The sequence below is a fragment of the Mustelus asterias genome, chromosome 3 (assembly GCF_964213995.1).
Source record: "Mustelus asterias chromosome 3, sMusAst1.hap1.1, whole genome shotgun sequence".
In the NCBI taxonomy this organism is placed as follows: domain Eukaryota; kingdom Metazoa; phylum Chordata; class Chondrichthyes; order Carcharhiniformes; family Triakidae; genus Mustelus; species Mustelus asterias.
Window position 1 is genome coordinate 132588916 of NC_135803.1, and position 25746 is coordinate 132614661.

Sequence of the window (25746 nt, forward strand, 5' to 3'; positions counted from 1 at the left end):
AAGAGAACGTGCAGACTCCGCACAGACTGTGACCCAAGCCGGGAATTGAACTCAGGTCCCTGGCGCTGTGAGACAGCAGTGCTAACCACTGTGCCACCATGCTGCCATAATTAGCATGGGTAGAGGATTGGTTAATGGACAGGAAGCAGAGCATGGATTGATGGATTTCAAGATAGCAGGTGTAAGTAGCGGGAGTGCCACAAGGATGAGTGCTGAACCTTGGACATTTACAGTCCCTATTAATTAGTGAGAGCAATGTATCTAAGCTTGCTGATGATGCAAAACTAGGTGGGAATGTAAGCTGTGCGGTAGACACAAAGAGGCTGCAAAGAAATGCACACAGGTTAAGTGAGTGGGCAAACAGAGTGACGGAGAATAATGTGGGAAAGTGTGTTTATTCATTTTGGTCGTAAGAACAGGAAATTAGATTTTTTTAAATGCGGGAGACTTATAAATGTTCAGAGGGAATTGGGTGTGCTTGTACAAGCAACACAAGATTAGAATACAGGTGCAACAAGAAATTGGGAAGATAAGTGGTATGTTGGCTTTAATTACAAGGGGATTGGCGTACAAAAATAGTCTTGCTACAATTATGCAGGGCTTTGGTGAAACCCTGCCTGGAATACTGAGTAAGAAGTTTAACAACACCAGGTTAAAGTCCAACAGGTTTATTTGGTAGCAAAATTTAGCAAAAAGGCTTTTGCTACCAAATAAACCTGTTGGACTTTAACCTGGTGTTGTTAAACTTCTTATTGTGTTTACCCCAGTCCAACGCTGGCATCTCCACATCATGGAATACTGAGTACAGTTTTGCCCTCCATTTGAAGGAAGAATCTGCTTCATTGGAGACAGTGCAGCAAAGGCACACTAGATTGGTTCCTGGGATGAGAGCATTGTCCTGTGATGCAAGGCTGAGTAAATTGGGTTTATATTCTCTGGTGTTTAGAAAAATGAGAGGTGATCTCATTGAAACATACAAGATCCTGCAGAGGCTTCACGGGGTACACACAGTGAGGTTGTTTCACCTGAAAGGGGAATGTAAAATGAAGGCGCAGCCTCAAGGTAAGCAATTATAGAGGTTTACAGCATGGAAACAGGCCCTTCGGCCCAACTTGTCCATACCGCCCTTTTTTTTAAACCCCTAAGCTAATCCCAATTGCCTGCATTTGGCCCATATCCCTGCATTTGGCCCATATCCCTCTATACCCATCTTACCCTGTAACTGTCTAAATGCTTTTTAAAAGACAAATTTGAACCCGCCTCTACTACTACCTCTGGCAGCTTGTTCCAGACACTCACCACCCTCTGTGTAAAAAAGTTGCCCCTCTGGACCCTTTTGTATCTCTCCCTTCTCACCTTAAACCTATGCCCTCTAGTTTTAGGCTCCCCTACCTTCAGGAAAAGATGTTCACTATCTAGCTGATCTATGCCCCTCATTTTTTAGACCTCTATAAGATCACCCCTCAGCCTCCTACGCTCCAGAGAAAAAAGTCCCAGTCTATCCAGCCTCTCCTTATAACTCAATCCATCAAGTCCCAGTAGCATCCTAGTAAATATTTTCTACACTCTTTCTAGTTTAATAATATCCTTTCTATAATAGGGTGACCAGAACTGTACACAGTACTCCAAGTGTGGCCTTACCATACAATTGACCATTTAGTGCTGAGATGAGAAATATTTTCACGCAGAGTTATGAATCTTTGGAACTCTCTACCCCAGAGGATTATGGTGCTCTGCGGTTGAATGTATTCAAGGCTGAGATAGCCAATTTTTTGTTTTTTTAGGGAATCAAGGGATCTGGGGAGCAGGCAGGAATATGGAGTCAAAGTAGAAGATCAGCCATGATCGTGTTGAATGGCAGGCAGGCTCGATGGGCCACATCGTTTACTGCTGTTTCTTATGTTCCTATGTCAGTTTATATTCCCCTTTGCCAGTATCAGTTAGTCCCCTTGTTCTACTGTTGAGATGTAAATTTAAGTTATTTTCATGTTCTAGCTTCTATCCAATTAACTATCAAAATACAAGATCACCACTCTGTTATTTCGTTTATAGCTGAAAAGGTAAGGTGTCTCCAGTCTATAATTCTACCCAAATCTTTTGATGCCATGGAATCAGTCTTCCAGCTCTTAAAACATTCTCCTTGACTGTCTCATATTTTGATGTCCGGGATTTGAGACAAGTGTTCATGATGTTATAAATTTTGATTATGCCTTCTGCATATACATCTTGTATTCCTTGACTCTTGGTATTAAACACAGTAGTAACTGAATGCAGCATGTGGGAGCCTTTCAGCTTACCCCAGGTAAAACTAAGGTTGCGGGCAAATCTGCTTTAAGAATTTACTTTCAAAAAGTTAGAAGACGTTTTATCAGTTTGCGTTTAAAACTTATGAAAGCAAATGGAACTTTTGAACATTGTCAGCACTGTTTTATTTTTACGTTGAATATTACTGTTTAAGCTATGACTTCACAACAAAGATTTTAACATGGTTAAATCAAAGCTGTATACTTTAAGACCAGTTACTTTTCAGGTAACTTTTCGTTGTCTTCAATACCAGTTTATAACTTAAAGTACAGGAGCTAATTACAGCTAATGCTGGAAATCTGAAATAAAAATAAAGCGCTGGAAATACTCAGCGGGTCTGGCAACATCTGTGGAAAGAGAAATAGTTAACATGTCAGGTCGAGAACTGGGAGTACTTGGGGATGTAATTGTTTTTAAGCAAGGCAGGGAGGGGAGGAAAGAACACAAAAGGGAAGGTCTATAATAGGATGGAAGGGATGAGGGAGTTAATAACGAAAGGGGTGATGATGCAGAGCAATCATAATGGGACAAGTAAAGAAATAAAAGTCAGTGGAGGTGTAAATGGGAATAACAAAATTATCACCAGCAACTGCTACTGAAAAAACAAGCACAAAGAGTGAAAATGGGAGCAGAGATTACAATCTGAAATTGCTGAACTTAATGCTGAGTCCAAAGGTTATTAGGTAACTAGTTGAAAGATACAATGCTGTTCTTCAAGCTTGGCACAGTGGAGGGGGCAGAGGACAGAAAGATCACAGTGGGAGGAGGGCAGAAAATTAAAATGACGGGCGACTGGAGTCACGATTGTGGATTTAATGGAGATGTTCTGCAATGTGGTCACCCGCCCACTTGGCACTGTAGAAGGTTGGAAAGTAGTTGTTTATTCACAGGTATTTAGAAAATTTTCAGAAAGTTTTCAGATTTTATCCTGCTTGACATAAATATGTTTTAAGTTTTGTTTAATATTTAGTAAATGCTCCTGTGTGTTTAGAGATAAGTTAACCTCAATTTTTAGAACCTAAATTCTTTCTCAGTGGAGTACACTTGTTGTGGATCATTTGAATCTTACCTGCACTCTTCTCATTGCTTAAATCAAAGCCATAAAATGTTAAGATACTTAAGAGATTATTCACGACATAATACATTTTCAGTTAAGGACAATATTTTTACAAAACTGAGACATTAGGCAGTAATTAAATGTTTAACTAAGGTCACTCAGATGGAAATAAAACATCACATGACGTGATTTGAAGAGGAGCAGCAGTGTTGTTCCAGTATCCTGACTAACATTTTCCCTCAACCAACATCAGTCAAATAGACTTTCTGGACACATCCTTTTCTTTGTGGGATCTTGCTGTGCACAAATTGGCTGTTGTTTTTCTACATTACTGCAGTCACTATACTTCAACGGTACTCAATTGACTGTGAAACACTTTGAAAAGTTCTGAATTGTGAAAGGCACTATGTGCATGTGAGTTCATTCTTTTCTACCCCATCTACATACTGCCCCATTGGTGGCGATATCCACGTGTACGTCCAGCTCCACCTCCCTCGCAACGGTCCACTACCCCTGTCAGACTGCTTGCTCAACATTGTCCTGTCTGTCTTGGTTTCCTCCATTTAGCAGTAGGTTGACTAAATCCATCCTTTTTAACCCTCCCACCAGATTCCACACCCTCAGTAGTTCCCAGCTCCTATTTCACTTTGAATGTGGCTACTCACAGCCCCAATGTCCAACCTATTCTTGGCAAGCTTCCAATTCTATGCACCCCTATCAAAAAGACCTACTTCCACCTCCAAAATATCGCCCGTATCCACCATGCCTCAACACGATTGTTGCTGAAACTCTAATCTGTGCCTTTTGTTACTTCCATACATGATCACCTTGCCATCCTTCGTGCATACATGTCTGCTGTTCAAAAACTCTGCTGCCTACATTCTGCACAGTTTTCTCACAATAAGTGATTTTCTTGTGGACCTACTTTTTTTTCCATTCCTCCAGTTGAAATTTTTCATTCGTGTTTGAATTACTTAATGGCTTTGCCCCCCCTCTGTCTCTAACCTCTTCCAGCTCTGCAATCTTCCCAGATTTCTCTGACCAGTTGTGCATCCATTCCTCCCTCCTCCTGTCTGTCGTTGGCAGCTGTGCCCAACCATCATGGCCTCATGCTCTTCCTAAACCACTCCACTTATTCTGCTTTAGCATCATTGTTAAAATCTCACTGTTTGATCAATCTTTTGCCTCCCTCCTAATACCCTCTGCTTTGGCTCTCTGTCTATTTGTCTGAATCCACTTCTCTTAAGTTTCTTTGTTCCAGGTACAATGTAAATTCAAGTTGCTATGATAACATGCTATGATAATGAATTGGATAGTAAGAAATATTTTTAAAACTTGAGTTTTGGGTTTGTTTGCTTTCAGGTACGTGCACACCAGCTTGTTCTACCGCCTTGTGATGTCGTGATAAAAGCAGTCGCTGAATATGTTCGCAACGTTCAGGATATTGGTGATTTGGATGCAGTTGCAAAGGATGTTTTTAAGCGTTCTCGGGTATGTAGCAACTGAAGTAGCAATCAAATGGTGTGCTCTAAATTAATGAATATTCAGTGTTTAATTTTTTCTATCTATTTTCTTCCCTTTGCAACTCTTAGTATTGACTTCTTGTACTGTGCTATGATTGCTAGTTGCTGTTGTTTAAAGTTTATTTATTAGTGTCACAAGTAGGCTTACATTAACACTGCGATGAAGTTACTGTGAAAATCCCCTAGTTGCCCCACACCGGCGCCTGTTCGGGTACACTGAGGGAGAATTTAGCACGGCCAATCCACCTAATCAGCGCGACTTTTGGACTTTGGGAGGAAACCGGAGCACCTGGAGGAGACACGGAGAGAGCGTGCAAACTCCACACAGTCACTCACTGAGGCCGGAATCAAACCCGTGTCCCTGGCACTGTGAGACAGCAGTGCTAACCACTGTGTCACTGTGCCATTGGTACCTTCCTCTAGCAACTTTTTACCTGTTAGATGGCCATTTGATTGCAGTATCACAATTAAACTTGATTGTCTCACTAGATTTGGGTGTGCATTCACAGCAAGAGTGTCTGGATTGCATTAAGAACCTAATTATCTCACCCAGTGTACATGTGTATTATTTTAGCAGAGAACATTGAATACTGTTCAATGGGAAGCTAGGTTGATTCTCTCCCAACCCATCCCACTGGACTCACTGTTTGCTGAGGCCAGTTGTAGATTAGCAGTAAAGTAGCTGAATGGAAAACAGAAGGAGGTTAAATGACATGAGTGATATTAGCATGAAATAATGCTTAGGCATGATGACGGAAACTGAAACACAGTGGACTGTGGAAATGAGATATGATGTGGAGATGCCGGCGTTGGACTGGGGTAAACACAGTAAGAGTTTTAACAACACCAGGTTAAAGTCCAACAGGTTTATTTGGTAGCAAATGCCATTTGCTACCAAATAAACCTGTTGGACTTTAACCTGGTGTTGTTAAAACTCTTACTGTGAAATGAGATATGACAGAAATGGAAATATGAAAAAGTGGGAAAGGACAAGAGGTTCCAACAGGTCAGAAGCAGTGTCCTCTACTTTGAGACCAAAAGCAGATTGGTGACCACTTTGTCAACCACTTCCATTCTGTTCACAGGTGCAACCCCGAGCTCCGAGTCGACTGTTTTATTTCTCTTCTCCTTCCCATTCTGATCCTTCTATCTTTGGTCTTTTACATTCTTCAAGTGAAACTCAATTCAAGCCCATGGAATAGCACGTTTTTTTTAGGTACATTATAGCCCTCTGAATAACTTTTAATAATCTTAAAGAATAACTTAATTTAACTCCCATTTTCTCTTTAACAGTTTCTGGCAGAGGTGAGAGGGCAGTGTTGGCAGGAGGGTTGATGTTTGGTGTAGGACCCCTCTATAGAATATGTTTTCAGGGAGGTAGATTTATGAAGGTAGATGGTAGATTTAGTGGCTGGAATTCTCCCATCCCGGGGGGGCGGACCATGCAAAGGTCCATTGACCTCGGGTTTGGAGACTGGCGTGACCAGCCAGTATTGTGCAGAATGTTTTAGTATTTGTAAATCACATAGAAACATTGAAAATCATTGTTGTGCATTAATTTAAAAATAGTGCAACAAAAGACTATTTAGAAAAATAATATTTTGAGATTGATATGTTCATGAACCCTGTTCAGACTCTCTGAAAGATTTTGCACTGTTATGCTGAAAGTTTGGTTGGGTTTGCTGCAAAAATAGGTTTTGAGGTATCATGGAATGGTATAGGTCCTGATCTGTTCTGTACCTAACTTTGGAATACTTGATGCTTGAAATTCTGCCAAAGATGGAAGTAGTGATCCATCTTCATTCTCACATCCTCCACAAACTACAAGAATACGTTCAACCATCGTATGGGTTATATGGTCAAAAAGTATTCTTTTTTTTTATCACGTACGTATTTTTTTAAACATGCATATTGATAACCTCATTCAGGGAGCTGGCTTGAAAGGCAATTAACTCAGTTGTGTGGGAGAATTAAATTAGCATGAAATCCCAATAGTTTAGAGTACCCCAGTGAGTGCCCATTGATAATTCTTATTCAGCTTTCCTGATTCATTAGCTCTATCAAACAGTAAGCCTTGAACTTGTATCTGAAAAAAGAAATTCTGGGGTGAACAGTGATCATCTCAGTTATGATTAGCTCCAATAATCATCACGGTCCTGTACTTTTGCAAGCACTATTTAAATAGTACTGGATAATGTGGGCATTCAGGACTGAGCCAAGCAAAACTATTATATACTGCCCAAGGTAATTCTTTGTTCTTTATGAAGCAAATCTTTGAGCCAATTTTAGGACTATGCTCATTATTACAGTAATAGCGATGGTTGCGACCATCCATCTACTGGCAATACCAGTTAATTTAAATTTGGATATCAAGTATCAGGCTTTGGCTGAAAATATTTTAATTAAATTATGTAAACTTTCATTTATGTATGCTGTGGATTATTGTGGCTTGTATGATCTCTTTTCAGTCTAGGACGGAAGATAAAATTGAACAATTCAAGAGAGCAGTTGAATATTACTCCATCGCAAGCAAGCCTCCATTATTTCAACATGGTCCAACTCCTTTCCCAGGTGCATACTGGAGTGTGAAATTATATTCTGTTGTATTCAATAGTTTTTTGAGAGTTATACCTTATTTTGCAGTTTAAACATAGTTTAGCAGAGTGAAACAAGTTTTCCTTCATTCAAACTTAAAACTCCAAACTTGAGAAATATTACATTTATATTTTGCAGAAAGTTTCCTTATAAAATAATAAGCCTTTACCTTCTCTTTTGAATTTTGACTACTGTTTTGTGGATTTACAAACAACCCTGTTTATGTCTTGTAAAAAATAAAACATATCATTATTCATAGGAACGGCCCATTTCTAAATGTATGATTTGCACTTTCGCTTGTGCTTTCAGAGACTTGATAATTCATGGTTCAAGTACAGCAGAATAGTTATCAGTGGCAGTCAATTGTGCTCAGTCACCTCACAATTTTAAGTCCCTCTTTTGTCAATCCATACCTAGCAATTCTGTACCAATTCATCAACTGAATGCACAGAGCTAGTCCACTTAATTTTCAGATGTACGTTGGAATAGTAGATGTACGGGAAACCATTCAACACATCTAGCTTATCCTTCTATTATTTCCCTATGTGCATTTTCGAGACATACTTTGAGTTACTCAAGTTTTGGGCACTTTATCTTATCAAGACATCACACATGTGGTCATTCTTTGTGTGAACATTTTGACAACCGTCATTAACTTGAAATAACATTCAGGGATGACTTACTCCATTCTATTTGTAAACTCTGAAAGCTTGGCTTCTTTCAAGTTAGAAGAATTCCAAGTTTTCAAACCTTTCCTCCCATTTTAGACATCTGCTATGAAATATCAGCCTTAAGGTTCTTCTCGATGCTGCTACAGGGTTAGCATCACATTGAAGCTGTGTAATATCATCATCTTTCTCTTCTATTTCCCAACATACGTGAATATGTGTTTCAAGTTTTTGTCATAGTATTTCTTAAACGCTGTGATGAAATTGGCTTCAGTAGCCACGTAGATCACTGTTGGTGCACGTGCATTAGGTAGCGTGCACTCTCATAAAGTGTCAGATATCAAAGGTAAAAAAAATAGTCCTTGAGAGCAGTTGTACATTTGTTGATCTGGTCACTGAAGTTGTTGTAACTTCTTAATTTTATTCCTACGCTTAAGGAATGAGACTGAATCAATTTGGAGTGCCTGCTGTTGTACCACACTATCCACATCCACAGATGCTTAACATTCCACAACCTCATCTTCAGGCAAAGGCTATGGTAAGATTGATTAATTTGAATTATACCATTAATCTAAGTCACTCTGATAATATTTGGTTTTACAAGATGCTAAAATTTTAGAATGGTGGGCATATTGGCAAAACAAATGCCATACTGTGTTCTTGGCTGGGTTTAGATCTTGGGGGAATTGACATATAATTGATATCACCACCCCTGATATTTAACCATAAGAATATTAATGCTGATAAGTTATTTAGGGAAGTGGTTAGAAGTACTGTTAATATCTTAAAGATTTGGATTGGGGTGGGGGAAGTGGGTACAATTATTATTTAACACGAACTCCTGCCAACGCACGATGGCCACCAACAGCGTTTCTGCGCAGTTGCACAGCTCCACACACGGGGAAATCTAATTATGCTGCATTCAGCTTGCCAACCAATGACGTTGCAGCGCAAGGGCGTGCTGACCGTGCATACATGATCTTCAGAATTCAGTGCTTTTTTAGCTGTGGAGAAAGAGAAGCCTGTGCGCTCCCTCTCTGTTTCTCCAGCAGCCAGCCTTCCACAAGTTCACAACAGAAGAGACGACCAAACGGTGCAACTGAGCCTACAATAGGCACCACACAAACCAGGAAATCTGACACACTCCCCCTATCCATGATACTTTCTGCAGCCCCTACAAATCTTCCCAGACTGCACACACTTCCCTATCTTGGTGACCTCCTCCAACCCCTGCAAACCTCTGTGATTTGCTATAGTTCTGACCTTTTGGCATTCTTCATTGCTCTTCAATTGCCATCCATGTTTTCAGTTGCTAAGTCTCTCATGCCTAGAATTAACCTCCTTTGGATGCTTGCAAATTCACACTCCGAGTGCACGTTAAAAGAACCCCACCGCCCAACTTTGATGATTTGAGCAGCACCATCTATGGTCCTGGCCACTGCCTACTCTGTTGCTTCAAATGACATCACAAAACAATCTGCTCAAAATGCACACGCACGTACTTCAGCTGTACATAGGAATTGAACAAATGGTGATGTTTCCACTTATATGCTTACATATGTACACATACAGCATGGTGGCACAGAGGAGGTGGAACAGTGGTTAGCACTGCTGCCTCACAGTGCCAGGGACCGAGGTTCAATTCCGGCCTTGGGTGACTGTCTGTTTGGAGTTTGCATGGTCTCCCTGTGTCTGCGGGGGTTTCCTCTGGTGCGGTGCTCTGCTTTCATCCCACAGTCCAAAAATGTGCAGGTTAGGTTGATTGACCATGGTAAATTGCTCCTTAGTGTCCCAGGATATGTAGATTAGGGAGATAAGCGGGGTGAGTATGCGGGATTACGGGGGTAGGGTCTAGGTGGGATGCTCTGATGGAGTCGGTGCGGACTTAATGGGCTGAGTGGCCTCCTTCTGCACTATAAGGATCTATCATATTTTCCTTGATCATTTTGCTGATCTGATGTACTTTGTAGCTTATTTATATGCTTAAGTTAATGTATTGCTTTAATCTGCTGTATCATCTGCTGGAAAATCGATTTAATGTTCAGTTATGTTGGTGAGATTGGGAGCACCATCTGATCATAAAGACTTTTGTATAATGCCAAACTCTTAAATGGGTAAGGAGGAAGAAAGAGCTTGCATTTATATAGTGCCTTTTCTCCCTCAAAATGTCCCAAAATAATTTAGAATCACAGGAGTACTTTTGAGATATCAATTAAGTAATGTAGCTTTCTATATATGAAACTATGTATTTATTTGTGCAGTTCAACAATATTCAAAGACTAAGAACAATCATGAAGTAACATTATTTAATTCCATTATTTGTTTCATTTGTCAGGGCCAACCATTAGCTGGCCAAGCTACCACATCAGGACCAGGAACTTCAGACTTGTATTCAGTAAACAAAGATCAGCCTTCATCATTAGGTACATACCAGCCTGCCCTGCCTGATCCCAGCCTCACCCTGGAATCCAACAACAATTACAGTAACATTCCTCATGAAGGGAAACATACCCCTTTGTATGAGCGTTCCTCACCAAATATTTCTACGGCTTCAGCTGTGAGTCCAAATCACTGTGGCATAGAGGCTCCATTTTTCCCAGCTTCTTCAACATCTTCCTCGTCTGACAACGAGGAAAATAGAGGTGCTACTAAGTAAGTATTTACTTCATTTGTTGGCAAAATGTTGCATTGAATAGCTAGCTACAAGGTGTTAAACTGAAAGTAAAATTTTCTAAATCGATCTCTATTCCTGAAACATTTTTTTATTAAACAGGCTGAGTTTTCGAATGAAATGCAGATTCCTTGTATTACTAGATGGAAAACCTATTGATAAAAGACTATTTTTGATTGGAAACAGAAATTAAATGCTGTCTGATTAAATGGTGGCACAGTACGAGTTTGTCACTGATTTTGCGATGCACAATTTGTTAACTGTTCAAAAGTGTAAGAGCATTAACCAGTTTGTAAAATGGTAGACGCCGTTGGATCAAAAAAATCAGTATGTAAACCTGAATATTAAACTTAAATCATTTCAAAACTAAATTGCAATGCAACTCAAAACTTTCTCAGTGTTTTTCTGAAATTATCTGGCAAATATATAACATTGTGTAAAGAGGGAAAGTATAGGCAAGTTAAACGTGTTAGTGCAGGCTATTCCGAGAAATTGGAATCTGGATCTGAGATATTGTAACTTTCAGTAGATGCAGTTTTGTAGTGAGCAGAATATTCTTTTGCATAATGTTTCATTCTGTAAAAATTGTAGCGCATATGAAACATTAGCTTGAGCGAACTCCCTTTTCAATTGATAGCGGCATGCCCATTATTTCCCATATACTGGATTTGGGCTTGATGTAAAATGTAACACCAACTTCCAGAAAACTTAGATGGTAGATTTTAATGTGCAGTCATATTTTTACTTTAAAATATCATGGTCAGCACAGTCTCTTCAAAACTGGTTGGATGTTGATGAATAATTTAATCATTTTTCCACTTAACTAGTGTTTGTGTGAACAATTATACTTTTGCTCGGATAATGCTGTGGATGGGTGAATGATCTTCAGCATACATTTCTTCTTTTTAGTAACATTCAGCCATTGAGATTCAAAACACATTTTTATATCCTAGAATCCCTACGGTTCAGAAGGAGGCCCATCAAGACTGTACCTACCACAATCCCACTCAGGTCCTATTCCCGTACCCCCACACATTTCCCTGACACTAGGGTCAATTTAGCATGGTCAATCCACCTAACCCGTTCATCTTTGGATTTGGGAAGAAACAGGAGTACCCGGAGGAAACCTGTGCAGACACAGGGAGAACATGCAGACTCCACACAGACACTGACCCAAACTGGGAATTGAACCTGGCTCCCTGGAGCTGTGAGGCAGCAGCGCTAACCACTGTGCCACCCTGCTGCCCTATATGTTAGGTGGAAAAGCAGTACTTGCTGTGAAAGCTGAAAAGCAATGATTTAAAACATTAATCACAGATATACAGCATTTAGATTAGAGCTGAAGCTATAAAATCTGACAAATCACATCTATTTTGGTGCTTATATGTCAGATGAGTAATTTGAAAAATGTTTACCGCTGATTATTTTTTGATTTCTGAACAAATGTTGACAATGCTTATTAAATGCATTCTGTTGAGCAAATGTGTGGAAAGCTACTGCAAGGTCCAAACTATGCTGTAGTTTTATAAGCACTTGATAAAATCTGCATTTGATGAATGATGTGGTTGCGTTTTACAAAAATATCACTAAAATAGAAAAAAGAATTTAAATCATTTTGAGGAACTGGTTGTGCAACTTCTGAGTATAACGTTATTTTTAGAATTTATATTACATTTTATTTTGAGATTAGTATGAAATGAGGTTTAGTCAAAGAACGAACTGGATGAATTGGATTTAATTCCATTTGATTGTTTTGTGACTTATGTCGTTGATTTATGAGGTTCGGCACAAGATGGTTAGGTCCATTTGGCCAATGTATTTATTCCCGATTTGAATCACCCTTCTACAACACTATTAGCATAACCAAAACATTGCACTCTGAAACTTAACCCACATCAGCACTGATAAACTAGTGTCTCGAAATAAAACATCTTCTCCGTTCACTTTGAACAAATGCTTCAGCATATCGATTAGTATGTGTCAAATGTGTTAAACTGAACTGAACTAAAGGGATGAGAAGATAAATAATAGGTTAGTTGTCTCAGCAGATCTTTTTTGGAAAAGCTTGGACAATGTAAAACATTGGGATTATGGATGGCAATCATCTTGGTGAGGCAAAGTACTGTGGAAGTAGTTAAGTGAGGCAATAGAAAAAAGCACGGGGATGGAAAATAGGGCAAGAGAGGAAACAAATACCGACAAGTTGAAAATGTTACATTTGTTGTTCTGGTCTTTAGATACCTAGTGTTGAGCAGAGCAGTTTCAATGCCACTCTGTTTTTTTTCCCTTAGTCATGTTGCTGAACTACATCACCAAGTCGGGCATGTATTAGCTTGGGAAAAATCTGGAAATCAATCTGAAGCTCTAGAAAAAACTTCCGGAGGAGGTCATCAGAAAGGTGTTTGTATTCGCAATGAAACAAAGGTACTGTGGTCTTCATTGACACTTCCATAAATAATTACAATGCAAGCATGTTGGTCATAGTCATACAGCATGGAAACAGGCCCTTCGGCCCAACTTGTCCATGCCGCCCCTTTTTTTTAAACCCCTAAGCTAATCCCAATTGCCGGCATTTGGCTCATATCCCTCTATACCCATCGTACCCATGTAACTGTCTAAATGCTTTTTAAAAGACAAAATTGTACCTGCCTCTACTACTACCTCTGGCAGCTTGTTCCAGACATTCACCATCTTCTGTGTGAAAAAATTGCCCCTCTGGACACTTTTGAATCTCTCCACTCTCACCTTAAACCTATGCCCTCTAGTTTTAAACTCCCCTACTTTTGGGAAAAGATATTGACAATCGAGCTAATCTGTGCCCCTCATTATTTTATAAACCTCTATAAAATCACCCCTCAGCCTTCTATGCTCCAGAGAAAAAAGTCCCAGTCTAAACAGCCTCTCCTTATAACTCAAACCATCAAGTCCCGGTAGCATCTTAGTAAATCTTTTCTGCACTCTTTCTAGTTTAATAATATCCCTTCTATAATAGGGTGACTAGAACTGTACACAATATTCCAAGTGTGGCCTTACCAATGTCTTGTACAACTTCAACAAGACGTCCCAACTCCTGTAGTCAATGTTCTGACCAATGAAACCAAGCATGCTGAATGCATTCTTCACTACTCTGTCCACCTGTGACTCCACTTTCAAGGAACTATGAACATGTACCCCATGATCTCTTTGTTCTGTAACTCTCCCCAACGCCCTACCATTAACTGAGTAAGTCCTGCCCTGGTTCAATCTACCAAAATGCATCATCTCGCATTTATCCAAATTAAACTCCATCTGCCATTCGTCAGCCCACTGGCCCAATGGATCAAGATCCCGTTGCAATCGGAGATAACCTTCCTCACTGTCCACTATGCCACCAATCTTGGTGTCATCTGCAAACTTACTAACCATGCCCCCTATATTCTCATCCAAATCATTAATATAAATGACAAATAACAGCGGACCTAGCACTGATCCTGAGGCACACTGCTGGTCACAAGCCTCCAGTTTGAAAAACAACCCTCTACAACCACCCTCTGGCTTCTGTCAAGAATTTCCACATTCTGTCAAGAAGCCAATTTTGTATCCATTTAGATACCTCACCCTGGGTCCCGTGAGATTTAACCTTATGCAACAACCTACCATGCATTACCTTGTCAAAGGCCTTGTTAAAATCCATGTAGACAACACCAACTGTACTGCCCTCATCTACCTTCTTGGTTACTCTTTCAAAAAACTCAATCAAATTTGTGAGACATGATTTTCCACTCACAAAGCCATGCTGACTGTCCCTGATCAGTCCCTTGTGTCTCTAAATGCCTGTAGATCCTGTCTCTCAAAATACCTTCCAATAACTTACCCATCACAGATGTGAGGCTCACTGGCTTCTAGTTCCCAGGCTTTTCTGTGCAGGCACAACATTTGCCACCCTCCAATCTTCAGACACTTTACCCGTGACTATCGATGATTCAAATATCTCTGCTAGGGGACCTGCAATTTCCTCTCTAGCCTCCCACAATGTCCTGGGATACACTTCATCAGGTCCCGGGGATTTATCTACCTTGATGTGCTTTAAGACTTCCAGCACTTCTTTCTCTGTAATATGTACACTCCTCAAGACGTCACTATTTATTTCCCCAAGTTCCCTAACATTCATGTTTTTCTCAACAGTAAATACTGATGAGAAATATTCATTTAGAATCTCATCCATCTCTTGTGGATCTGCACATAGGTGACCTTGTTGATCCTTAAGAGGCCCTACTCTCTCCCTTGTTACTCTTCTGGTGCTAGCTTAATGACTCAAATCGCGGGAATTTACAGCCTCACTCGTCCCAAAACCACAAAATCCCATCCGAGGTCAGCAGATCTTCCCATGCTCCACCCCTTGCCCGTTCCGATTCCCATGACGGGCAGGCCGATAAAATTCCAGCGATTGTTTTTCATTGCAGTTTTTTTTTCAGAATATGTAGATCTGTATATTATTCTTCGACCCTGGCAGAATGTACTAATGGCTACTTTATGCAGCAGGTAGATGAGCCCTCCGGCAATCCCGGAAGCCAAGTAGATACAAAGGTTTCCTCTTCATCAGCTGGAAGCAGGCTAAGCCAAATCAACACTGACCAGATTCCATCTCTCCTATCGGTGCCTACAAGAAACCACATGGATATAACCACCCCTCCTGTGCCAATGGTAGCTCCAGAAGTACTAAGAGTTGCTGAACACAGACACAGGAAAGGATTGATGTACCCTTATGTATTTCAGGTGCTCACAAAGGTAAGCCCAAATACTGCCTACTATGTACAATGAAGCTGATTTATCTTAAAGGTTACTGCTTACAAAACATGGCTACCATGGAAAAACTGCAAACTGAATGTATAGGCGTTAGGAATGTCATGGAGGATATATGTTTGGACTTCCAAAAAGCATTTCAACAGTGTCACTTAAGCTGCTGGTTTAAAAAATTATGACTGATGAGGGCCAGATCTATCAATCAGTCACACATGTTCTGCGTGTTTACCTTTGGCGCCCTTTCAGCTGGGACATTCCATCCTGGCTGGAACAACAAAGCTTTGGTGCAGCAATTCAGGAGAAGGCTGGTGGAGAGGAACAGCACAGAAAACATGCCCCCTTTTTATGACATCAGCTGTCAGATCCAGGTAAGTTTTTAAAGGTCTCAGGTTTTTCAATGGGCTGGGTTATCAGGTCAGGATGGGGACTTGGGTCAGTGGGCTGGATTGTGCTGCTGATCATTGAGTTTTACCAGAGATTAAACAGTGTAAGGGTTCTTGAGGAGATATCCAGGTAAGTAGCACGTATCTAGCCCAAGTCTTCAACACTGAGATCAGTGCAAGAGATGTTTGCTGAGGGTCTACAGCAGCGCAGATCAGCCCATCACAAGTTTAAACTTCCCAGACAATGACAGTGCATGTGCGTGCATTAAGATATCCTCAGGGTCCCAGTGTGCACCAGCAGCATAAATTCAGAGCATTGCTGCTCTTGATACTGGAAAATCTGGCGATGCTTTTAGGGTTGGACGACAGACAAACAGGATAGCATTAAAGGATTGCCTCTAAGATGGACGAAGGGTAGTTAGGGATTTGTGTTGGAAATTTTCTCCACACACAACAACTTGAGGAAAAGTAGAACAGGTTGGGCCTATGCCCACTGGAGTTTAGAAAAATGAGAGGTGATCTTATTGAAGCATGTAAGCCTCGCATCTGGTTTCTTGCCTCTCGCAATACTACCGGCGCTGTGAAGTCGGTGTGATCAGCCTTGTGCCTGGGAAGGGCTTGAAGTTGATTATAATTTTTAAATCTCAATTTAAATATTATTAGTGAGCCTGGGACAGAATTGTCCGGGCTCACTTGCCTTAACGGCCTTACCGGTCGAGGTCCTCATCAGCGAGGATCACGTATGGTTCCCCCCACCAATGGGGACCAGACATGATTGTCTTGCCAATGGGACCAGATGCCATTGAGGCCCCCCAGGTGGCAACTGTCAGCCTGGCACCCTGGCATTGCCAGTTGGCACTGCCCACTGGGAGATTAAGGCGCATGCGCAATACTGCACTCTAGCAGTCAGCTTCCTGGTGAGAATAGACTCTGTCCACTCCCCCTACTGGCATGAATCACACTTTGCCTCTTTTTTTTGCACTAAGTGCTGCACGGTTAGGTCTGAGAGCTTGCCCAAAAAATGGATGCGATTCGCTCCTGTTTTCACACTCATTCAGAACTTAGAATATTTTTGGTAAGATCACCCCCTAGGTCTAAGAGATGGACATTAATGAAAACTTAGAGATGAAGGCAGGGATGAAGAACTGGTGGGGAGGACAGGTTTAGTGAGGGAATTCCCGCATTTATGGCCTTGAAAGGCTGAAGACATCACCAATATGAGGTGAAGTGGGGATGATGTGCAAAAGACTACAGTACGAGGAATGTTACATCCTCTCCATCTCAAAGACTACCTATTCCTGCTTGGTTTCTTTGCCCTTCTCTGCCCCTGCCTTGGCTGAGCTGTTGCTGAAACACCCAGTTGCGCTTCTGTTACCTCCAGACTTGGCTATTTCAATGCTCCTCTGACAAATCTTCAGTCTTTCACGCTTCATGAACTTGAGATTATTTGAAACTCTCATGTCCATATCCTGGCTCACACCAAGTCCTGTGCACCTGTCATCTCATTGCATGATGACCTGCATTGGCTCTAAGCTCACCTATGCCTCAGATTTAAAACTTGCACCCTTGTGTTTAAACCTCTCCAATGTTTGTAGTCCCCATTTATGTAGCTTCCCCCATAGCCCTTCAAGAACACGGTGTTCCTCCAACTCAGGTCTTTTATATGTCCCGCTGTCCTTAATCCTGCCATTCAGGCCATGCCTTTAGCCCTGTAGGTCCTAAAATTTGTAATATTCTTTAAGTTCAAATGGAAATGAATTTGAGCAGTCTGAACCCATCTTGGTGTAATACAGGGAACAAAGCTACCAGCAAATTTGCAGAATTTACAATCAGGTTCAGAAGCACAATTTTGAGAAATAGGAAAAACGCAACATGAGTTCTTCTAAGATTGCTGTTTAAACTATGTTGATGGGAAAGTCATCTGGTAAGTACTGTATTTGAAAAGAGAGTGGTTGATATTGACATTGTATGCCAAAAGTTGCTGTTCTCATCCCCCACTTTGATTCTCTTACTTTGATCTCCTTCAGAATATCAGAGAAAGGTTTTGTTTGGTTTTGTAACAATAATGTTAGCTTAATTTCTAAGTTTCAATATTTCTACAGCTTCTTTTAAATGTTTATATCATTGTAAATAGTGTAATAGTTATTAAAGTATCAAACTTAATGAAATCTTTTCTATAATCAACCTGGGAGGGTGAGGTCTTTAAAGCAGATTCCTGAGAGCGAAGTTGCAAATACAGGAATTACTTAGGCCATGTTATTTATATAATTAAATTCTAATTTGACAATAGATTCCTATGAACAATTGATAATTGTGTAAATTAAGATTTTGAAATTATCTATTCCAAATACCTAAATGAAATAATCTTGAGACCTTACCCGAGCTTTTTTGAGTCCCGTTTACTTGAAGTTTGCAGTGCTTATGCTTTAACTGCCAGTCAATGCTAACCCACTTAAACACCATTTTGTTGATATTCTGCTTAAATAAAACCAAGGGCAAACTCCAAACTATGCAGTTCATTTGTTCATGAACAGTGGTTAGCACTGCTGACTCACAAGCGCCAGGGACCCAGGTTCGATTCCGGCTTGGGTCACTGTCTATGTGGAGTTTGCACGTTCTCCCCGTGTCTGCATAGGTTTCCTCTGGGTGCTCCAGTTTCCTCCCACAGTCTGAAAGTCGTGCTGGTTAGTTCGGTGCATTGACTCGAACAGGCGCTGGAGTGTGGCGACTAGGAGAATTTCACAGTAACTTCATTGCAGTGTTAACGTAAGCCTTACTTATGACTAATAAATAGATTTTTACAACTTTAAAGAAATAAACCTATAATTGAGCCACTGTGGAATGAACTTCTTTGAGTTAGGTTAGGTTTCGGTACCTTGTGAAGTGTTAGGAAAGGCCAGGACTCATTCTGCTCAGCCTGCAAATATCTCGAGAGCCAATGTGCAAGTTTTCTTTCAACATTTTTGTTGTTCTTATCTGATATTCCTTTCACATTTTGATGTCGATCAAGTCCCAGTTAAGCACTGCCACTCTTGTATCGTGTTTGTGTCATTTGTGCATAAGCGATAAATTATTTTACAAGGAAATGTATTTGGTTTTCGTGTTTACAACCAAATGATTCTAAAGGTTATTTTAAACTTTTATCCCTGAACTTTCCCTGAACTGAAGGTTGGGAGCTCCCTAATAGGCAAGTCATGGAAAAGGTTCAACCTAGAAAATGCTGACAAGTTGCAGGTTAATCAGCATCTATAATGATACAAGACAGCTTATGAAATCTTGACTATGTAACCCTTCAGAAAAACAGTTGTAAGGCTTGAAACATTCTTTAAAAAAAAGCATCCAAAAAGTAATTTACATTTATATATGCTCACTGACTTGCTGTGCATTTGTAGCAATTTTTGTTCTTATTTCGGCCTCCCTTTATTTTTCAAAAGGATGCATAATGGACCTAACCAAAGCCACAAATAGCATCTTGTAGCAGTGACTATAGTACATTATCCAAGAGGGATAATTTGTATGTTTGTATAGTGTTGTAAGCAAGGGCAGAAACCAAACTGGAGATTTTTAAAGTGGATTTGTGGAAAAGAGTGGCATGGATTTAGGAAGTGACAACACTTCCAACTTTCAAAACATTGGAAATGGGGCTTGGAAGTGGGACAGAAGTTTGCAAAGTTTGAGGAATTGATCCACTGTTATATTGAAGGGAAGGAAACCATTATGATACTAGTTCACAGAGGGGGACCAAAGTTCAATTGACAGCGACTTAGTGTTTGTGAGAGTTAAGGGATTGGGCAGCTTAGTATTTTGAATAAGGATGGCTCGGGGCATGATGCGAGACTGGAGAGGAACTAGAGGAAGACACAGATTCATGATTGAAATGAGGGTGAGATTGGTGAAAGATTGGTGGCCAATGGTTAACCTGCTCTTCAACAATGACTTTGGACTTCATCAGAGAGTCACCATTGACCAGAAATCTAACTAGACCAGCCATATCAGTGCTGTATTCACGAGAACAGAGCAGAAAGCAAGCACTCTGAAATGAGTGAATCACCTTGATCACTTAGCCTCTCTATAGTCCAGAAGAATGAAGTCTTGATTGTGAGGAATGTGCTCCACTCATGCTGTGTGGGTGCAGCCAAAACAGTATTTAAGAAGCTCAATGCCTGTGGACTCCACTCTATTCACAAACACCATACTATATGTATAGCATACACAATGTTTTGTTATTCATCCATGGCATATGGATGTCAAGGGCATGTCCGTGGCCACACACAAGAATTTTAAAGTACTTTGCATTGAAATATACAAATGAGTAAAGAAAGTAGTGAGAGCATTGGTATGGAGTGCCAGCATCAAAAAGGAATGCTGATTGTAGCTCCAAGTCAGGCCGGTGTATGACTTGGAGGTGAACTTGCACCTGCTGTCCTTGTCCTTATAGATAGAAGACATTGTGAATTTGGAAGGTGCTGTCAAGGAAGCCTGTATGAGTTGTGTGGTGTGGACGCTATGTATTGCGGCCATTGTGATGGAGCGAGTGAATGTTTGTGATGGATGGGATGTTAACTAAATGGACTGCTTTGTCCTGCGTGACACTGAGCTTCCTGAGTTTTGTTGGAGCTGGATTCATTCAGATAAATGCAGTGCATTTGCTGGACTCCTGACTATTAAGAGGTGAAAGGCTCTGGGGAGTTGGTGACTTACTTCTCACAGAATACCCAGCCTCTTGTAGCTGCAGTGTTTGTGTCCAATCAAGGTAGCTTTCTAGTCAGTGGTGACTGCTATCCCCCAGATGTTGTTTGGGGAATTCAATAGTGGTAATGCCATTGAATGTCATGGGGAGATGGTTAGACTCTTGTTGACGATGGTCATTGTGTGGAAATATAGAAAGAAACGTATCTAGAAATAGATAGAAGCATAGTTAATTGGAGCAGGAGTAGACCATTAGGCTCTTTGAGTCTGTTAATCATGTCTGATCCTCCATCTCAATGCCCCATATTCCCATGCTGCCTCCAGTTTCTCCTCATCTCAGTCCAAGATGGCCTACCTTGTATGCTGAGACTGTGACCCCTTGTTCTAGACACCCCCAGCCCGAGGAAACCCTCCCTCCCCCCCGCATTCTTTTAAACTTCAGTAAATAAAGAGCCAGTTGACCCAATCTCTCCTCGTGTGACAATCCTGCCATCCCATGAATCAGTATGGTAAAGCTTCGCTGCACTCCTTCTATAGCAAATATACTTGGGTATACTTTCTTGGGTAAGGAGACCAAAACTGCACACAATACTCTAGGCGTGGTCTCACCAAGGCCCTGTACAGCTGCAGTAAAACATCCCTCCTCCTGTACTCAAGTCCTCTTGCAATGAGGGTCAACATACTCTTTGTCAGCTTAACTGCTTGCTCTAGCTGCATGCTTGCTGTCAGTGACTGGTATAATAGGGCACCCAGGACTCTTTGTAGATCAACATTTCCCAATCTGTCAGCATATAAATAATACTTTGCCATTCTTTGTATCCATCTGTAGTGGATGACTACAAATTTATCCATGTTATACTGCATCTGCCATGTATTTGTCCACCCACTCAACTTATCTAAATCACCTTGAAACCTCTTAATGTCCTCCTCACCACTCATATATCCACCAAACTTCTTGTCATCAGAAATATTATGTTTGGTTCCCTCATCAAATAATTGATGTATATTATGAATATCTGGGACCCCAGTGCTGATCCATGTGGGACCCCACTAGTCACCACCTGCTGCTTCAGAAAAGACCCATTTATTCCTACTCTGTTTCCTGTCTGCTAACCAATTCTCAATCCATGCCAATATATTGTCCCCAATCTGGTGCTTTAATTTTGCACACAATCCTCTTTATGTTGGACTTTTATCAAAAGCTTTCTGAAAATTCAAATACACCACATCCACTGGTTCTCCCTTATCTATTCAGCAAGTTGCATCCTCAAAGAACTTGACTAAGTTTGTCAACATGATTTCATGTTGACTTTGTCTAATGGCGTTGATATTTTCTAAGTTTCCTATTATCACATTCTTTATAATAATACTACTTGATGGTAGATCTAGCACTTGTGTTACGTGCCACCTCTCAGCCCAAGAGTGAATGTTGTCCAGATTATCAATGTACAGACACTTCACACCTTATGAAGGAGAGCAGGTCATTGATGAAGTAACTGAAAATGATTGGGCCTAAGACACTGCCCTGAGGAACTCTTGCAGTGATGTCCTAGGGCTGAGATGATTGACTTCCAAGAAGCATAACCATTTTCCTTTGTGCCAGTTGGGACTCCAGCCAGTGGTGGGTTTTTCCCCTGTCAAATGCTTCCTTGATGTCAAGGGCAGTCACTCTCACCTCACCTCTGGAATTCAGCTCTTATGCTTCTGTTTAGACCAAGGCTATGATGAGGTCTAGAGCCAAGTGGCCCTGGCAGAACCCAAACTTCATTTCAGTGAGTTGATTATTGGTGAGTAAATTATGCTTGCTAGCGCTGTCGATGATGCTCCAGTCACTTTGCTAATTATTGAGTGTGAACTGATGGGGTGGTAATTGGCCAGATTGGATTTATCCTGCTTTTTGTGAACTGGATATTTGTGAGCAGTTTTTTGTTTTGTGGGATACACGCCAATATTGCAGCTTTACTGGAGAGTTAGAGATGCAGCTGGTTTGAGAAAGCACAAGTCTAGCACTACAGCCAGGATGTTGTTGGGGCCCATAGCCTGTGCTGTATCAAGGGTACTCACATGGCATGGATCTATTGACTGGATACTGGCATCTTTGACGGTGGGGACTTCAGGGAGGATGAAACAGTGGGTCATTCACTCGGCACTTCTGACTGAAATTTTTCGAATGCTTCAGCTTTGTATTTTGCACTCCAGTGCTGGTTTCACCATTATTAGGATGAAAATATTCATGAAATCTCCTAATCCTCTTAGTTGTTTAATTGTCCACCACCATTCTTCTTGGATGTGACAGGACTGTGGAGCTCTAATTCAATCTGTTGATTGTGAGAACACTTAACTGATTATTGCATGCTGTTTCTGCTTTTCAGCATGCCATTCTGTTTTGTAGCTTTTAGTTAAGCTTGCCTGGTGCTGCTCCTGGCATGATCTTCTACACTCCTCATTGAACTGGGGTTGGTCATCTGGCTTTATGGTAATGATAAATTGAAGGATATGCTGGACTGTGAGATGAGAGACGGTAGTGAAATATGATGGTCCATGGCACCACATGGATGCCCAGTTTGGAGCTGATAGATCAATGCCATATGGCAACCTGGCCACGTGACATGACGGAAGGTATCCTCATAGTGAACAAGAACTATTTGTATTTATAAACTCCCTTTAATATAGTAAAATGTTCCAATTCACTTCACGAGTGTTATCAAACAACATTTGACATGAGATATTGGAGAAAATAACCAAAGGTTTGGTAAAAGATATAGATTTTAAGGTTTGCTTTTAGGGAAGAAAAAGTTAGAGAGCAGGAGCAATCTAGGGGTTCCAGAGCTTCAGGCCTTAGCAGCTGAAGGTGAGGTTGCCAGTGGTAATTAAAATCAGTGCTGCTCGAGGCCAGAATTGAAGGAGCACAGCAATCTTAGTGGGTTGTAGGGCTAGAGGAGATTACAGAGATAGAGAGGGATAGCTCTTAGTTTCCACGAGGACTGTGTGGTTGTTAATCCAACTAATATTTCCATAAAAGGAGGCCTGTGTGACAGGCAGATTGGTGAGGCCAAGGGCAAGTAACTTCTTAACACTCGCTGCATGCCTAGTTTGGCAACTGTGGCCTTGTGGGCTCGGCAACTATGGTGCTCTCAAACCACTGCTGATGCATAGTGAGGCTCTCCACTCGGAGTTCCTTCTGTGCCCTTGTCACCCTCACAGTGCTTCTTCCATTTGGTATTCAATGTGGAGGAGTACTGATTCACTAACTGAGGGAGAGCAGTGGGAGGTTTCCTTCTCCATGACCTGATGTCATGTGCCTTTGTGGAGTCCAGAGTCAATGTTGAGGACTCCAAGGACTGCTCCCTCCTGGTTGTATTCTAGTATGCTGCCATTTCTGCTGATCTGCCCTGCTGGTGAGAGAAGACATAATCACAGATGGTACTAGAGGAGTCTGGGCCATTGGCTGATAGGTACAAGTCTGTGAAAATGGCGGTGTGAGGCTACTTCATACCCATACTGTGGTACAACTCTGCAGATATTTAGCACAGAGTCCCCAGATGTTAGTTAGGAGGGGGTGTTGCACTGTCGACTGGGCTGGGTGTTTTTTTGACATGTCCGAATTTGATGCCTAGGTCGATGGTCCGTCCTGTTTTAATCTAAATTTTTGTAGTGGTTTGATGTAATCGAGTGGCTTACTCACCAATTTCAGAGGGCAGTTGAGTCCATCACATTGCTGTGGCTTTGAAGTCTGATACAAGCCATGCTGGATAAAGATATCAGGTTTCTTTCTCTAAGGACATTATCAGATATAGTGTAGTAACTCCCACCAAGCCAACAGCATCTCCCTGAGTTGTGACCTCTATCACTAGGAGCGGTGTGATTTCCAAGTGTTACACAATCCTGACTTTCAGGTATGGCAGTATGGAATATGCTGTCGTTATTCTTTGTTGGTGGGTCAAAAGCCTAAACCCTTCTATCTGATTCATTGTGGAGTACCATCACCACATGAATAACCAAATCAGAACAGTTAGAGAGAGGCGCAATAAGTTGTGTGCTCGCCAATCTTGACTACACCTTGAGGCTAAATTTGGAAGATAAGTGTATGTATTTTGCAATAGTAATATCAGTGGAAATGTAGAATATTGTAAACATTTGAATGAAATATCAACAGTAAGTATATTACTTATGGGCGGCACGGTGGCACAGTGGTTAGCACTGCTGCATCACAACGCCAGGGACCTGGATTCGATTCCCAGACTGTGTGGAGTCTGCACGTTCTCCCCGTATCTGCATGGGTTTCCTCTGGGTGCTCCGGTTTCCTCCCACAGTCTGAAAAACGTGCTAGTTAGGTGCATTGGCCATGCTAAATTCTCCCTCAGTGTACCCAAACAGGTGCCCGAGTGTGGCGGCTAGAGGATTTTCGCAGTAACTTCATTGCAGCGTTAACGTAAGTCTCCTTGCGACGTTAATAAATAAACTTAAAGTTTTAAACTTAAAAACTTATATTAACTTCAGTTGGCTTGCATGTGAGAATTTCCATTGTTGTTCAGTATGAACCATGTGATTTTTAAAATCTTTCGATTCCATGTGTTTGCCAAATAGAGGTTCTGAGAAAGTAATGCAGGTCAATAACAATCAGAAACTGACAGTAGTGTCTGGACATACAATGTTAATGTTCCAGAACAATAACCTGTCATGACAATCGAAAGGATTTAGAGATGTAACAGCGTACAAGTACAGGGCCAAGGGGGGGTTGGGGAAGAGGGAGGTGGAGAAGGAAGACTAAAAGGGAAAGACAACAGAAATGGTTTACAGTTTCTAATGATGAATACTTTGTTTCTAATTATAGGGTGAAATTAAGATCTCTATTAGCATAGAAGATGAAGCCAATAAAGATTTGCCTCCTGCTGCTTTGCTGTATAGGCCAATACGGCAGTGTGTATATGGAGTCCTCTTTAGCCTGGCTGAGGCTAGGAAAAAAGCCGAAAGACTTGCACTAAGAAAAAATAGATTCCCTACTGAAAGTAAGTTAATTTTATCTTTTACACTGGATGTTTATAGCACAACATCGTAAAATCTATACTGAGAT

The 25746-nt window shown here is 41.1% G+C and overlaps 1 protein-coding gene across 2 annotated transcripts in view; it reads left to right on the forward strand.

Annotated features, from left to right (window-relative positions):
• LOC144491601 (constitutive coactivator of PPAR-gamma-like protein 1 homolog) overlaps nt 1-25746 on the forward strand; it is a 105310-nt gene that overhangs the window by 39702 nt on the left and 39862 nt on the right. Inside the window, exons 4-10 of one of the 2 annotated variants that reach the window (XM_078209647.1) lie at nt 4724-4852; nt 7353-7455; nt 8585-8685; nt 10483-10799; nt 13110-13242; nt 15337-15585; nt 25507-25681. In XM_078209647.1, coding sequence (XP_078065773.1) covers nt 4724-4852; nt 7353-7455; nt 8585-8685; nt 10483-10799; nt 13110-13242; nt 15337-15585; nt 25507-25681 — 1207 coding nt within the window. The remainder of the gene's footprint in view (nt 1-4723; nt 4853-7352; nt 7456-8584; nt 8686-10482; nt 10800-13109; nt 13243-15336; nt 15586-25506; nt 25682-25746) is intronic. The other variant, XM_078209648.1, reaches the window with a different exon arrangement.